Below are 14,953 nucleotides of genomic sequence, written 5' to 3'. Positions count from 1 at the left end.
CTATGGATGGACATTGAATAGAAGAACTATATTGAATGTTAACCACTGACGGTAGGTAAAGACAAATACTGTTGATGGACTGTTAATAGGAGAACTATATTGAATGTTAACCACCGATGGTAGGTAAAGACAGATACTGTTGATGGACATAGAATAGGAGAACTATATTGAATGTTAACCACCGATGGTAGGTTCAGACAAATACTGTTCATGGAATGTGAATAGAAGAACTATATTAAAGATTAAGCACTGACGGTAGCAATAGACAAATACTGTTGAAGGATTGTGAAAAGGAGAAGCATATTGAATGTTAACCACCGACGGTATGTAAAGACAGATACTGTTGATGGACTGTGAATAGACAAACTATATTAAATGTTAACCACTCACGGTAGGTAAAGACAGATACTGTTAAATCACCGTGAGGATAAGAACTTTATCGAATGTTTACCACTGACGGTAGGTAGAGACATGCATATACTGTTGATGGACTGTGAAAAAAAAGTAAAATCACAAAAATACTGAACACAGAGGAAAATCAATACGGAAAGTCCTTAATCACATGGCAAAATCAAATAACAAAACGCATTAAAAAACGAATAGATAAGAACTGTCATATTCCTGTTTTGGTATAGGCATTTTCAAATGTAGAAAATGGTGGATTAAACCTGGTTCTATAGCGCTAACTCCTATATTTAATAACAGTCTCATCAAATTCCGTTATATTTACATGATGCGTTAAATAAACAGTCACAATTAATAAAATAGTCAAACTATGGGACATCAGTCATCATCGCATAACAATTTTAAAAGGGACAATTTAACAGAACACAAAAACATCGATCTACGAACACATGGATTGACTTGAGTGTCTGACGTCATAAAATGTGTATACGTCAAATAAATTTGTCGTTCAATGTGCATACAAATAGTTTTAAAATTTACATAGGCAATGTAAGCATACAGAGTTAAAAAATCAAAAGTATGTAAGAACAAATTACAGAAATAGACCGAGATTTAAACTACTCCAAAAGTTATAGGTAGAATTTATGAGAATCCAAAAATAGTTTATTCCACTACGCGTTTGAATGATTTTGACGTTTGTGGTTCAACGTATATAGTAATTCATGACAGAAATATATCATAATGACATATAATAGACCAAAATAATACTGACGGGATCTTTTAAAGTACAGAGTCACGAAATAAGAACAAAAGAAATACAAAGATCGAAAATACAAAACAAACCACCAAAAAATGAAAGCCAATATACACACATTGACGAGATGTATAAGTACCGAGCCACGTCAAACGGATATAACATAAAACCATTCAACAGTAAAAGTAAAAGGAGAACTATATTGTATTTGTTTACCACTGACGGTAGGTAATGACAGATACTGTTGATGGACTGTGAATAAGAGAACTAAATTTAATGTTAATCACCGACGGTAGGTATAGACAGATACTGTTGATGGACTGTAAATAGAAGAACTATATTGTATGTTAACCATCGACGGTAGTTATAGACAAATACTGTTGAAGGACTGTGAATATGAAACCTATATTGTATATGTTTACCACTGACGGAAGGTACAGACAGATACTGTTGATGGACTGTGAATAAGAGAACTAAATTTAAAGAAATCACCGAAGGTAGGTTTAGACAAATACTGTTGATGGACTGTGAATAGAAGGACTATATTGAATATTAACCACTGACGGTAGGTAAAGACAAATACTGTTGATGGACTGTGAAAAGGAGAACTATATTGAATGTTAACCATTCACGGTAGGTACAGACATATACTGTTGAATCACCGTGAGGATAAGAACTTTATCGAATGTTTACCACTGACGGTAGGTAAAGACAAATACTGTTGATGGACTGTGAAAAGGAGAAGTATATTGAATGTTAACCATCGACGGTAGGTAAAGACAAATACTGTTGATGGAGTGTGAATAGAAGAACTATATTGAATGTTAACCACTCACGGTAGGTACAGACAGATACTGTTGAATCACCGTGAGGATAAGAACTTTATCGAATGTTTACCACTGACGGTAGGTAGAGACATGCATATACTGTTGATGGACTGTGAAAAAAAAAGTAAAATCACAAAAATACTGAACTCAGAGGAAAATCAATACGGAAAGTCCTTAATCACATGGCAAAATCATATAACAAAACGCATCAAAAACGAATAGATAAGAACTGTCATATTCCTGTTTTGGTACAGGCATTTTCAAATGTAGAAAATTGTGGATTAAACCTGGTTCTATAGCGCTAACTCCTATATTTAATAACAGTCTCATCAAATTCCGTTATATTTACATGATGCGTTAAATAAACAGTCACAATTAATAAAATAGTCAAACTATGGGACATCAGTCATCATCGCATAACAATTTTAAAAGGGACAATTTAACAGAACACAAAAACATCGATCTACGAACACATGGATTGACTTGAGTGTCTGACGTCATAAAATTTGTATACGTCAAATAAATTTGTCGTTCAATGTGCATACAAATAGTTTTAAAATTTACATAGGCAATGTAAGCATACAGAGTTAAAAAATCAAAAGTATGTAAGAACAAATTACAGAAATAGACCGAGATTTAAACTACTCCAAAAGTTATAGGTAGAATTTATGAGAATCCAAAAATAGTTAATTCCACTACGCGTTTGAATGATTTTGACGTTTGTGGTTCAACGTATATAGTAATTCATGACAGAAATATATCATAATGACATATAATAGACCAAAATAATACTGACGGGATCTTTTAAAGTACAGAGTCACGAAATAAGAACAAAAGAAATACAAAGATCGAAAATACAAAACAAACCACCAAAAAATGAAAGCCAATATACACACATTGACGAGATGTATAAGTACCGAGCCACGTCAAACGGATATAACATAAAACCATTCAACAGTAAAAGTAAAAGGAGAACTATATTGTATTTGTTTACCACTGACGGTAGGTAATGACAGATACTGTTGATGGACTGTGAATAAGAGAACTAAATTTAATGTTAATCACCGACGGTAGGTATGGACAGATACTGTTGATGGACTGTAAATAGAAGAACTATATTGTATGTTAACCATCGACGGTAGTTATAGACAAATACTGTTGAAGGACTGTGAATATGAAACCTATATTGTATATGTTTACCACTGACGGAAGGTACAGACAGATACTGTTGATGGACTGTGAATAAGAGAACTAAATTTAAAGAAATCACCGAAGGTAGGTTTAGACAAATACTGTTGATGGACTGTGAATAGAAGGACTATATTGAATATTAACCACTGACGGTAGGTAAAGACAAATACTGTTGATGGACTGTGAATAGAAGAACTATATTGAATGTTAACCACTCACGGTAGGTACAGACAGATACTGTTGAATCACCGTGAGGATAAGAACTTTATCGAATGTTTACCACTGACGGTAGGTAGAGACACGCGTATACTGTTGATGGACTGTGAATAGGAGAACTATGTTGTATTTGTTTACCAATAACGGTAGGTAATGACAGATACTGTTGATGGACTGTGAATAAGAGAACTAAATTTAATGTTAATCACCGACGGTAGTTATAGACAAATACTGTTGATGGACTGTGAAGAGGAGAACTATATTGATTGATAACCACCGACGGTAGTTATAGACAAATACTGTTGATGAACTGTGAAGAGGAGAACTATATTGAATGTTAACCACCGACAGTAGTAAAATATATATATATATATATAATAGACAAATACTGTTGATGGACTGTGAATAGAAGAACTTTATTGAATGTTAACCACTGACGGTAGGTAAAGACAGATACTATTGATGGACTGTGAATAAGAGAACTATATTGAATATTAACCTCCGATGGTAGTAATAGACACATACTGTTGATGGACTGTGAATAGAAGAACTATATTGAATGTTAACCACTGACGGTAGGTTCAGACAAATACTGTTGATGGACTGTGAATAGGATAACTATATTGAATATTAACCACCCATGGTAGGTTCAGACAAATACTGTTGATGGACTGTGAATAGGAGAACTATAATGAATGTTAACCATCGACGGTAGGTAAAGACAGATACTATTGATGGACTGTGAATAGGAGAACTATATTGAATATTAACCACCGATGGTAGATTCAGACAAATACTGTTTATGGACTGTGAATAGAAGAACTATATTGAATGTTAACCACTGACGGTAGGTAAGGACAGATACTGTTGATGAACTGTGAATAGAACTATATTGAATATTAACCACCAACGGTAGGTATAGACAAATACTGTTGATATACTGTGAATAGGAGAACTATATTGAATGTTAACCACTGACGGTAGGTAAAGACAGATACTGTTGATGGACTGTAAATAGGAGAACTATATTGAATTTTTAAATAGTGTAGCAGAATATATTTACTTTTTTCTGTGTACCTTGAATCTTCCCTGGGTTTATTTAGGGGTTGGCTTTGTATAGTCTTTAGTTTTCTTCTTTTATATTATCCATGTGTATCTAATTTAATACCAACACAATAGCATTATTTTTAAAATGATTTTGTTTTGAGGGATTGCGATGTACATCAGATATATGGACTGTGAGCTAACTATTTAGTGATCCTTTATATTTTGCCGATACAATGTCGTTAAATCTTTTTTTCCCAAAACAAGAAGTAAAACATTGAAGGACCTTAAAACATGTCACATGTTTTGTTTATTTTCCATGTATACTTTTAAACTATGAATAGGGACGAAATGTAGTGACCGGGTATATAAGGTGTTGTATACCTATCAACAATATCGTCAATTTCGTTAGATTTGTTGAGAGATTTTTTTTTGCCGGTTATAATTGATATGAGGGACGTCCCAAGAGTATACTCGTAGTGCACCTGAATAAAATAGTTGCCTATTGACGTTTAGCTACAAACAAAATCAATCAACCGACATAATATATTATTTAACAGTATTCCTTTCCTGGAAGAGAACCTCATATGTATTTTATTATGTGCAAATGAATTCAGACATTTCATTGTTGGAACTCGGAAGAAGCGGTCAAATAGTTTTGTTTTGCACACCATCCTGAACTACTAATTTTAGTGACTGTTGAATATTATGAATACAGAGATGAAATGTGACCCGCTTCTTTCTTTACAGGTACAAATTTTGACTAAAATAATAATTTACAGATTTATCGAATTGCAACTTAATATTTATTAAGGTATATCACCATTCGTTTTCTTGAAAAAATATACATGTTGTATTACAGCATTACTTGACAAAAAATAAAAAATAAAAGGATAAGGCCACTAGATTGCATGTAGAAAAAAAATTAAACAAATTTGAACAGTAAATGTGATTCTTCCCAACTACACAAATGCTATGAAATTAAATATATTTAAACTGCATACTTTATTTGCTTCACATCCTTCATGTATTTAAATTATATATTAGTAGCCCCGTCTTCCTCGTGTGTTAAATTGGCGAGTTGAACCATACTAATAATAATAATAGCTGTTTGACAATCACTATTTTTGTTATCATTGAGAAGCTTTATAGTTTTACATAGTTATTTCCCTGTAGTGTTTTGTACCATCTACAGAATAGTTCCTGTAACCTTTTAACATTTACAATTGAAATTAATTGATTGTTGTTATTTTTAAAATATCTCTGTCTGCACTTTGGCTTTATTGTGACAACCGGCTTTTTTTTATTTGTGGAGAAAGCTTCAGTGCCAGTAGAGAACCAACGATTTTTGTAAAATAAATAAGTGACATTGATTAACCATCAAAGCTCGTTTCAATTTTGAGATCCCATAGATTATAAATATTGATAAGTTTATCATATACATTTTGGCCATATAAGTGCTCTTTTGTGAGTTTTGAACAGCTGTAAGGATCCCAAACTAAGAAAAACTCTACAATCATTGCTGATGTGATTTTGAAAATAAAAAAATAATACCTTATCAAAGCGTACATGTAGTTCTTTTTTTTCAAACTTACACCTTACCAATAACTCGTAGTGTGGCTGTCGCTGTCACAGATCCCATTTCATTTGTGACCGTGCAAATGTAAACGCCTGACTCCTCCCCTGTCACGTCTTTAAACTTGATGACTCCATTATCCGTCGTGTCTATGGTGGACACGATTGGCTGTCCTCCAGCTCTGAAGAGAGAATATTAAAATTAGATGAGTATCGAATATTGTATCAAAACTGACCTCTGGCCAGACTAATTGTGATGTGCGAACCTCAAGTGCAGGACATGCATTTAAAAAAAAAACATTGCTTGTTTTATAACACATCAAGATTCCAAACTTCTCTTGACGTACCCTGTTATAATTCACTGACTATCAAAGAAAAAATCTGCTGATTAGATTAATGGGTGACATACATATTGTTTACACATAACTTAATAACAATATTAGAATAATTCATTGATTATATTATTTTAAATTGTTAGTAACATTGGACTTTGTGTCTTATGTCCATTAATATTGGTATCTAATCTCTTGATATATGCAGGCCATGCATTTAGTTTGCAAATAGTTCATGTATGCACTGATTATTGTTTGTTATTTTTTAACATAAAATTCAAACCTCAAAGAAATGGTAATAATAGGAACCCATCTTCATTCAATATGTGCCTTTCAAAAGTCAGGATCCGGTTGTTCAGTGGTTGACATTGAGGTACTTATTTTCGAGTCCCTGAGGAGAAAGGCGATATTGCTATAGAATCATGGTCTCAAGTTACATTTGGTACCCAATTAAAAAAATACAGTGGTAAGAAAGGAAATCTAGTGAGGTTATAATATAAGAGTAAGACTAGTATGACGACTTTTCAGGGAGGGGAAGTTTGACGGGATTGTTTCTCTTTATTAGTAAATACTGTGTCAGCCGTCAGCGGTTTAGTTTAATCGAAGTACTTTAAGCACAGTTGACAAAGATGCTTCTTTGTAACACAGAGGTTCGAGTCCCCATCGAGACAGGCGAAATTGCAATAAAGTCATGTTTTCCGATTACACATCATTCAAAAATATACACACTGTAACCTGCTTGAGGGAAATGCAAATTTCATTTTATTTTAATGAATTAAAGATTTGTGTCAGCTTACCGAGACCATGTTGCATTTGGAGGAGGGTCTCCGCCCATTACACGACATCTAAACAATGCGCTTTCTCCCATCATAATTGTCTGAGATATTCCTGGATAGATGTCCAACCTAAGCTTAACTCTTCCTGAAACAAGTTTAAGATTTATATAAGTTATCATTCACTTATTATGAAAACAACAAATTGCTATACATAATTTACTTTTAGAATGTGTTTTTTTTCAATTTGGATACACAATATTTCGAAGCTGAAGTGCCCTCCAATTATCGAAGAAAGGTCAAGGCTTTTTAGTCATGTTTAAATTTCTATCGTACAATTTCCATCGTGATATGAGTTTCTGTTTGGTGAGAAAACTTATCAACATTAAGATGATATGAACAATTTTTCAACTCTTTTTTTTATTCCCAAGATTACAAAACCTCATGTCGATTTTTTTTCTACAACGTAACCTCTAAACTAAAATTTCGAATAAAAATATAAAAAGTGTGACTGTACTGACTTTGAACTTCTACAATGGCCCTGTCTTGTCCTAACCCTGCAGTATTCTCAGCACGGCAGATGTATACCCCACGGTCCTCTACTTGGGCATTAGTAATTATTAACGTTTCTCGAAATACCTATACATATCGAATGAATAAGATGATACACATTTGTAATTCTACTCATTAAACACAAGTTACTTGAATAAATTAATTCCATCTAATAACAAGTGAATAAAATAATTCCATCTAATAACAATTGAATAAATCAATTTCATTTGAGTAATATGAATAAACGATATTACATGTAAAAGACGTTTATCTTTCTATTTTGTTTTATTTCAACCTCTCCGATCTGATTCGCGTCAAATTTAATAGAAATATGATAACAGGAACTTTCATAGTAACTAGAAGTTGCACGTTTTATATATTGACCGAATACTGATATGCTTGATTATAATGCAGTTTTTATTGAAGGCCGTACATTGACCTATAATGGTTTCCTTTTTTTTTAAATTGTTATTTGGATTGACAGTTGTTTCATTGCCATTCACACCACAACTTCCTTTATGTGTTTATGTAACATTTTTTTTCATTGGCTAAAAATTGCCGTCAAATCAACAGTTGACCATGCGTAACTAAGGACGGACCCGCCCTTTTGAATTGATTGAATCAACAACTGCTATATGATGGAAAATAAAACAACACCTACCTCAAATTAGCAGTTTTAATGATATTTTATTCGAATTTGAATCGTACAGTTTGTAAGTTTTCAGTTGTATGACTTCACGTTTACCCATGACGTATTTGCGCCAAAATCATTTATAAAGTTTTGCGGATTTTTTTTATTTGTCAAATTTAGACATTTAATCAAGTTTAATCGTTTTATTCTTTTTGTTATGCTTTATAATCGGAATAACAGTACTGCAGTTTTGAATTGACGGTCGAAATCTTCGTTTTACTGTCTCCGCTACGCGTCGACAGTAAAACTGCATGTGTGACCGTCAAATCTACAATTGACAGTGGCAACTCTTTAACTACAGTTCTGTTATTCCTTTAGAGGTAAGATAAAGCTCAAAACTATTTTCAAATTGGAACTAAATACCATTTAGTTCTGAAAAACATTAACATAGTACAACATATCCAGACTAGACATTGTTCGTCACAGAAGCTTATTTATGTGTAGCAAAAATGTTACTAAAAGTAGTTCACATTAAATTCCTTTAAAAAGGCGTTCAATACTATAATATCTCATTTGTTGTCATCAAACAAATATTGAAAAAAATTTACACCAAACATTTTTAATATCTTACTTTGATATTTTTTTACGCAAGGACAATTATTCCCTGGCAAATCATTATCAATTATAAGTCAAGTTTGGATGTCAAAATCAGCAAATGCAACCATTTCGTCGACTGATACTAGTAGGTAACTGCATATTTATACTATTAATAAAATTATCCAACTTTTTTATCTCTTGAATTAATTGGCTTAACCTGGTGTCTTTCTGTCAATTCTCCTCTAGATTTCGACCATGTTATCTTGGGTTGTGGGGTACCAGTGACGTTACATCTAATGGTACCATTAGTTCCCTCGGAGATAGTTGTTCTATCTGGTGTCACTGATGCATTTGGAACTGTGGCTGTACAAAACAGAAAAGACTAGTAATCACTAAATGCTTACGAAAATGCAAAGATTTTGTTATGCTAAGCACAACCTTGCTTGTTCATTTAGTGTTAACAGGAAGAAGGTATCTATCTGATCCTGAAAGTCATACTGCTGACCAATTATGAAGATAATCTGTTCAGTTGTATCGGAGAACAAATGTGAAGGCATGCATTTTTAAAGACTCACATACGACCAGACTGACAGACAAGATGAAACACATTATAGCCCGACTATAAAGTGTGGGTTAAATGCTAAATAGAAATTGAAAATCATAGATACAAAGATACCATTATTTTGATTGAAATGTTCATAGTTCTAACTTAAAAAAGTGGTAATGTATTCATGGGTGTTTCATCCCTAATTAGGCTTGATACAAAATATTAAGTACTCCTGTTCAATTATACTTACTTTCTATTTCAGGTCGTACAGTCAGAGTAGCTGTGGCTTTTCCCATGGCTCCATTTGGTGTTTTACCTGAACACACATAGGAACCAGCATGAGATGACTGAATGTTGTTCAAGGTCAAAACACCATTGTCTTGTCTTGAGCCTGTAAAATGAAAAGATTCAAAATGAAAACAAAAGTAAATCATATGACTGACTTGGTTTAGAAATGTATAATTGTCATTTTATTTGTTTTCTTTTGTTATATATTTTGACATCGGACTCGAACTTCTCTTGAACATGTTGAACTGAATTTTAATGTGCTTATTGTTATGCGTTTAATTTTCTACATTGGCTAGATGTATAGGGGGGTTGAGATCTTATAAACATGTTTTATCCCGCCGTAAGTTTAGGCCTGTCCCAAGTCCGGAGCCTCTGGCCTTTGTTAGTCTTGTATGATTTTTAATTTTAGTTTCTTGTGTATAATTCGGAGTAAAGTATGACGTCCATTATCATTGAACTAGAATATATATTTTTAGGGGCCAGCTGAAGGACACCTACGGGTGCCGGAATTTTCGCTACATTGAAGACCCATTGGTGGACTTCGGCTGCTCCATGGTCGGGTTGTTGTCGCTTTGACACATTCCCCATTGCCTTTCTTAATCTAATTGATATTTTTAAACAGGATTTTGTGAACTGTTGACTGTGTATGTAGACTTCTGTGTTTAAAGTGGGCCAGTGAAATATTCGCTGATGTTTTATGCTTTTTTTGCCTTGAACAATTTAGACATCAGTGCACAGTGAAATATCTGTGAAGGGTTGATTTTGTTGTTAAATGATTACTGCTACATTTGTAACATGATTAAAATTTGATACATGCAAATATTTCCCTAAATTCAGTAATCTATAAAACTGAGCTTAACTGAACAAGAGTTGGAACTGTTCATTGACATTGACAACTTGACATTAGAGTTATAAAAAAAGAGGCAACAGTAGCTATAGTTTACCCTATTCGAAAATCATAAATCTATTGGGAGAAACAAATTCGAGTTTCAAACTAAAACTGAGGTAAAGTCATCAACTATAACAGGTATAAGTGGAACCATTTGTTATAAATAAAGGACTTTCGCACCAGAGTATATAGATTTTCCCATTCATCTTTAATAATCAACAGTGTTTATGTAGGAACTGTAAGAGATTTTGAACCTGATTAACGAAATGTATTAAATAATCAGCATCAGATTCATTTTTAAAACAAACATAATTGTCCAGATTTGAGAATGATTAGGAGAATCAAAACAGATGTATAAAATGAAAACATTCCACGATATTATATACATATATGGTGTATATGAATATGGCATTTTTCTCAGATAAGTGATTCATGTTCCTTAGGTGACATATTTTCTTTGTTTTTTATTTTGTTTTAGTTTCATATTCATTTTCATACTATGGATACATAATTATTCGTTTAATACGAATTTCGGTAGGTTTTGTGGGAATAGGTGAACCACAATTTCGAATGTTTCAGGATTTACAAAGGTTAGGTTCTATTGCCACGACAATTAGTACCCCCAAAAATAAATAAATTAATAGAAAAAAATAGTACATATTATGTGTTAAGATACCACATATGACTTATCTGACTCACCTGACGGAAGACCTCCATTCCTTGACCAGATCAACGTAGGTCTGACGGAATTATCGTCAATATAACAAATAAGTTGTTCGGTATTTCCTATTGTTGCAATAATGGCTACTTGTCGTACAATGAGTGTCAGTGGTCGTGGATCTGAAATTAGAAATCCTGTGTCTGTTGTTTGAAAACAATATCAGAAGTTTGATGTCAAAATAACAAAAAATCACACAGACTTTTTTAATCTCGTAGAAAACAAAAGATGGAATATGCTATTAACAACATAACACGGGAGTAAAACCTAAGGGTTACTTTCAGCAACTAAGTCAAAGGTGTTAATTTTCAGTAACTGAGGTATCTTGTTTAGATTTGAAAGTGTCTATAAACAAATTCATATCCATTTAAATCGATTAGCTCTCAACAAATTCAAATCTTTTCAAATGGAATAACCCCAAAAGATTCTCATCCATTTAATGGAATAGTCCTGAACAAATTCCCATCTATTCGAATAGAACAGACTTAACCAAATTGACATCCATTTAATGCAATAGTCTTAATCGAATTCATATCTATTTAATGGAATAGCCCGAAACATATTCACATTTTTTAAATGGAATAGCCCTTAACAAAGTATTTTCATAACATTTCACATCTATTTCAGTGAAATAGCTTCAACTTATTCAAGTCCCTCAGTACTTACTAGATTTTACATAAAGAATGGTTCTATCTAGTGTGCTTCCTGCTACATTTATAGCCTGGCAGAAGTACTGGGCCTCGTCACTTCTTAGAGCAGCTGGTATCTTCAACACACCACCAGATATTACAGCACTGGGGTTCATAGTACCAGTTCCTCTTCGCCATTCTACTGTTGGTGTTGGTCGACCAGTTGCAATACATCTGAATTCTGCTGTCTCAAATTCGTTCACTGTTTGGAAAGTTGGCTCGATTCTTATAGACGGTTGTACGAGTTGTGCTGAAAAAAAATTCGTGTTTTTTTCAAAGTTGCAATGCAACATATCAAGTCTTGAATCCGATACGTTGAATCATATTTTTGGAGATATTTTGGCAAACGAAACTAGTGTGAATATATCCTGACATGCATTTATCATAGTTGACCTATTGCAAATAATATCTAATATGTGTCTAAGAAACAAACTTAACATGGAAAACTTTAAAAACTTCACCAAGAATAATGGAAATGCATTCATAGTCAGATGATGATAGCCATACATACATATAAATCCTTACAATCCTTTCATATACAAATTGTAGTTGAGCTTTTGCTCAAAGTCTTAGAAAAACTGACATAAAAACAAAAACTTACCACTGAGCTATGAACCGATACAATGAGGCCTAGGTCAAATGATAGACTGAGACGTACATCATAAAATATAGCTGACCTATTGCTTACGGTATTACTATCTCATACACATATCGAACAATAGTACTATGAATGACTTTAATTTCAAATGTATAACTTACTCTTTACGTCTGAATTATCTTTAAATCTAAAAGTTACCTGGACATTTGTCAGTATGAGTACATATGACATGGTCTATACTTTTGCCTGTACAGTTATTCCCTCCATATTGCGGATGTGGATTAGAACAGTTGCGATATCGTAAACTGGTTCCAACACCACATGTTACACTGCAAGTGGTTTCGCTCCAAACACTCCATGTTCCATGCACTAGGAATTTGAATAGATATTCTTAAAAAAAATTCTAAATTAAAGAGCATAAAATGAATACGAGAAGTATGCAATACCTATTTTTGATATGACAACATTGTGAACGAGTCCTGAATGCACTATTATTCGTCGATGCATTATCTTATTGCAACATGATTATCTAGGAACTTCTAGAGGACAATATAAGGATTTTTTACACTAAGTCATTTTAATCCGAAAAAGTAGTAGATTTCCTTACCATTGAGAATAGCAGGAGACTGAAGTATGATTGCATCTCTTTTAGTGTTTGACAGTTGTGCCTACAGTTACATTATTAAGATGCCTCACATGTGAATCGCTGTTATATTATTCCAACGTTAATTATAATCTTTTCACAACATACATGTGAAAATTTCACGTATGAAGTGTTTGAATATTTAACTGCTACTATGCCTACGACTGATCTATTATTGAAGAGTTACCTGGACAAGGGTCATACTGCTGGCACTTGACATGTTTATTTCTACTTCCTGTACATTTTTTCCCGCCTTGTTGAGGATATGGATTAGAACATTCGCGATACCGCAAACGGCAACCAACACCACACGTTACACTGGAAGGTGTATCTATCCAACTGCTCCATTGTCCATCAACTATGGAATTAAAAATACTTTAAAAAAATTAAGTTTTAATGTAAAGAAATTATACAGTGAAAAATAATTTCAGCACTTGGATTTCTAAAAATTATTACTATTAATCCGTGTAAACTTGTAGCTCCTTTCAATAAACTTATTCTAAAAGGTAACCCATTCAACACTGTAATAAGATCATTGCCTATTGTTTTTATTCGTATAAATATTGAATTTCTTATCAGTAAATTAAAAGCTAAATATAACTAAACTAAATATTACTAGTATGTTATATACATATTCATATTCATGGATCTACAATCTGTCGATACCTGTAACTTGGCATTGCACACGGTCATTATTTTCTTTGGCTGTTCATGACGTCTTTACACTAAATCCATTGGATGTTCGATGTGTATGGATTGATAGTTTAGTCTTAGATGCATGATTTTATTATTAGTTGTTAGTGGCTATGAAATAGCTATCATATAAATGCGAGTACCCTCAGATCTGTTCATTGTATCTTTTTGTGTCGGGATGTATAAGTACCCGGCCACGTCCACTTGTATTTTTGTCCATCTGATGAGTTCAGCCTTTTTCAACTGATTTTTATAGTTCGTTCTTATGTTGTACTGTTATATCACTGTTCCAGGTTAGGGGAGGGTTGGGACCCCGTTAACATGTTTAACCCCGCCACATTATTGATGTATGTGCCTGTCCTAAGTCAGTAGCCTGTAATTCAGTGGTTGTCGTTAGTTTATGTGTTACATATTTGTTTTTAGTTCATTTTTTACATAAATAAGCCCGTTAGATTCCACGTTTGAATTGTTTTACATTGTCTTATCGGGGCCTATTATAGCTGACTATGGGGTATGAGCTTTGCTCATTGTTGAAGGCTGTACGATGACATTAAGTTGTTAATGTCTGTGTCATTGTGGTCTTTTGTGGATAGTTGTCTCATTGGCAATCATACCATTTTTTTTTTATATTTACTTTTCCTGTTCATTGTTTCCGTCAAAATGAATATTTGAATTACAGTATTTGCGATACCGTAAACAGCAAGCTATACCACACATTACACTGCAAAGTGTTTCCATCAAACCGCTTTTTTATCAACAAGGAATCTAAATGTTACTTAAAATTATATTGAGAAATCGAGTTAATTCGATGTTTTGATTTGTATTAATGGATACAATTTCACAAAATTTATACATTAACGGGGTTACCGTTCTTTGATATTCACCACTACCACCATATAAAATATTTTATTGATTTGGAAATGGGGGCCCAGGGAAATCTTTAATAGATATTTGCATTTAATTCTTACAAGGAAGAAAAGCAGAAAACTGA

At 33.1% G+C, this 14,953-nt stretch overlaps 1 protein-coding gene across 1 annotated transcript in view; it reads right to left on the bottom strand.

The window, feature by feature from the left end:
• Positions 1-4,292: 4,292 nt before the first annotated feature.
• LOC134692529 (basement membrane-specific heparan sulfate proteoglycan core protein-like) overlaps positions 4,293-14,953 on the bottom strand; it is a 30,772-nt gene continuing 20,111 nt past the window's right edge. The window contains exons 5-14 of the mRNA XM_063552986.1: positions 13,457-13,627; positions 12,825-12,995; positions 12,006-12,278; positions 11,321-11,461; positions 9,695-9,835; positions 9,115-9,260; positions 7,639-7,756; positions 7,142-7,265; positions 6,033-6,194; positions 4,293-4,401 (exon numbers count right to left, since the gene is read on the bottom strand). Of these exons, the coding sequence (XP_063409056.1) occupies positions 4,293-4,401; positions 6,033-6,194; positions 7,142-7,265; positions 7,639-7,756; positions 9,115-9,260; positions 9,695-9,835; positions 11,321-11,461; positions 12,006-12,278; positions 12,825-12,995; positions 13,457-13,627 (1,556 nt within the window). The remainder of the gene's footprint in view (positions 4,402-6,032; positions 6,195-7,141; positions 7,266-7,638; positions 7,757-9,114; positions 9,261-9,694; positions 9,836-11,320; positions 11,462-12,005; positions 12,279-12,824; positions 12,996-13,456; positions 13,628-14,953) is intronic.

This window comes from Mytilus trossulus, chromosome 12, assembly GCF_036588685.1.
Source record: "Mytilus trossulus isolate FHL-02 chromosome 12, PNRI_Mtr1.1.1.hap1, whole genome shotgun sequence".
Taxonomy (NCBI): Eukaryota; Metazoa; Mollusca; class Bivalvia; order Mytilida; family Mytilidae; genus Mytilus; species Mytilus trossulus.
This window is presented reverse-complemented; position numbering and strand designations above follow the sequence as displayed.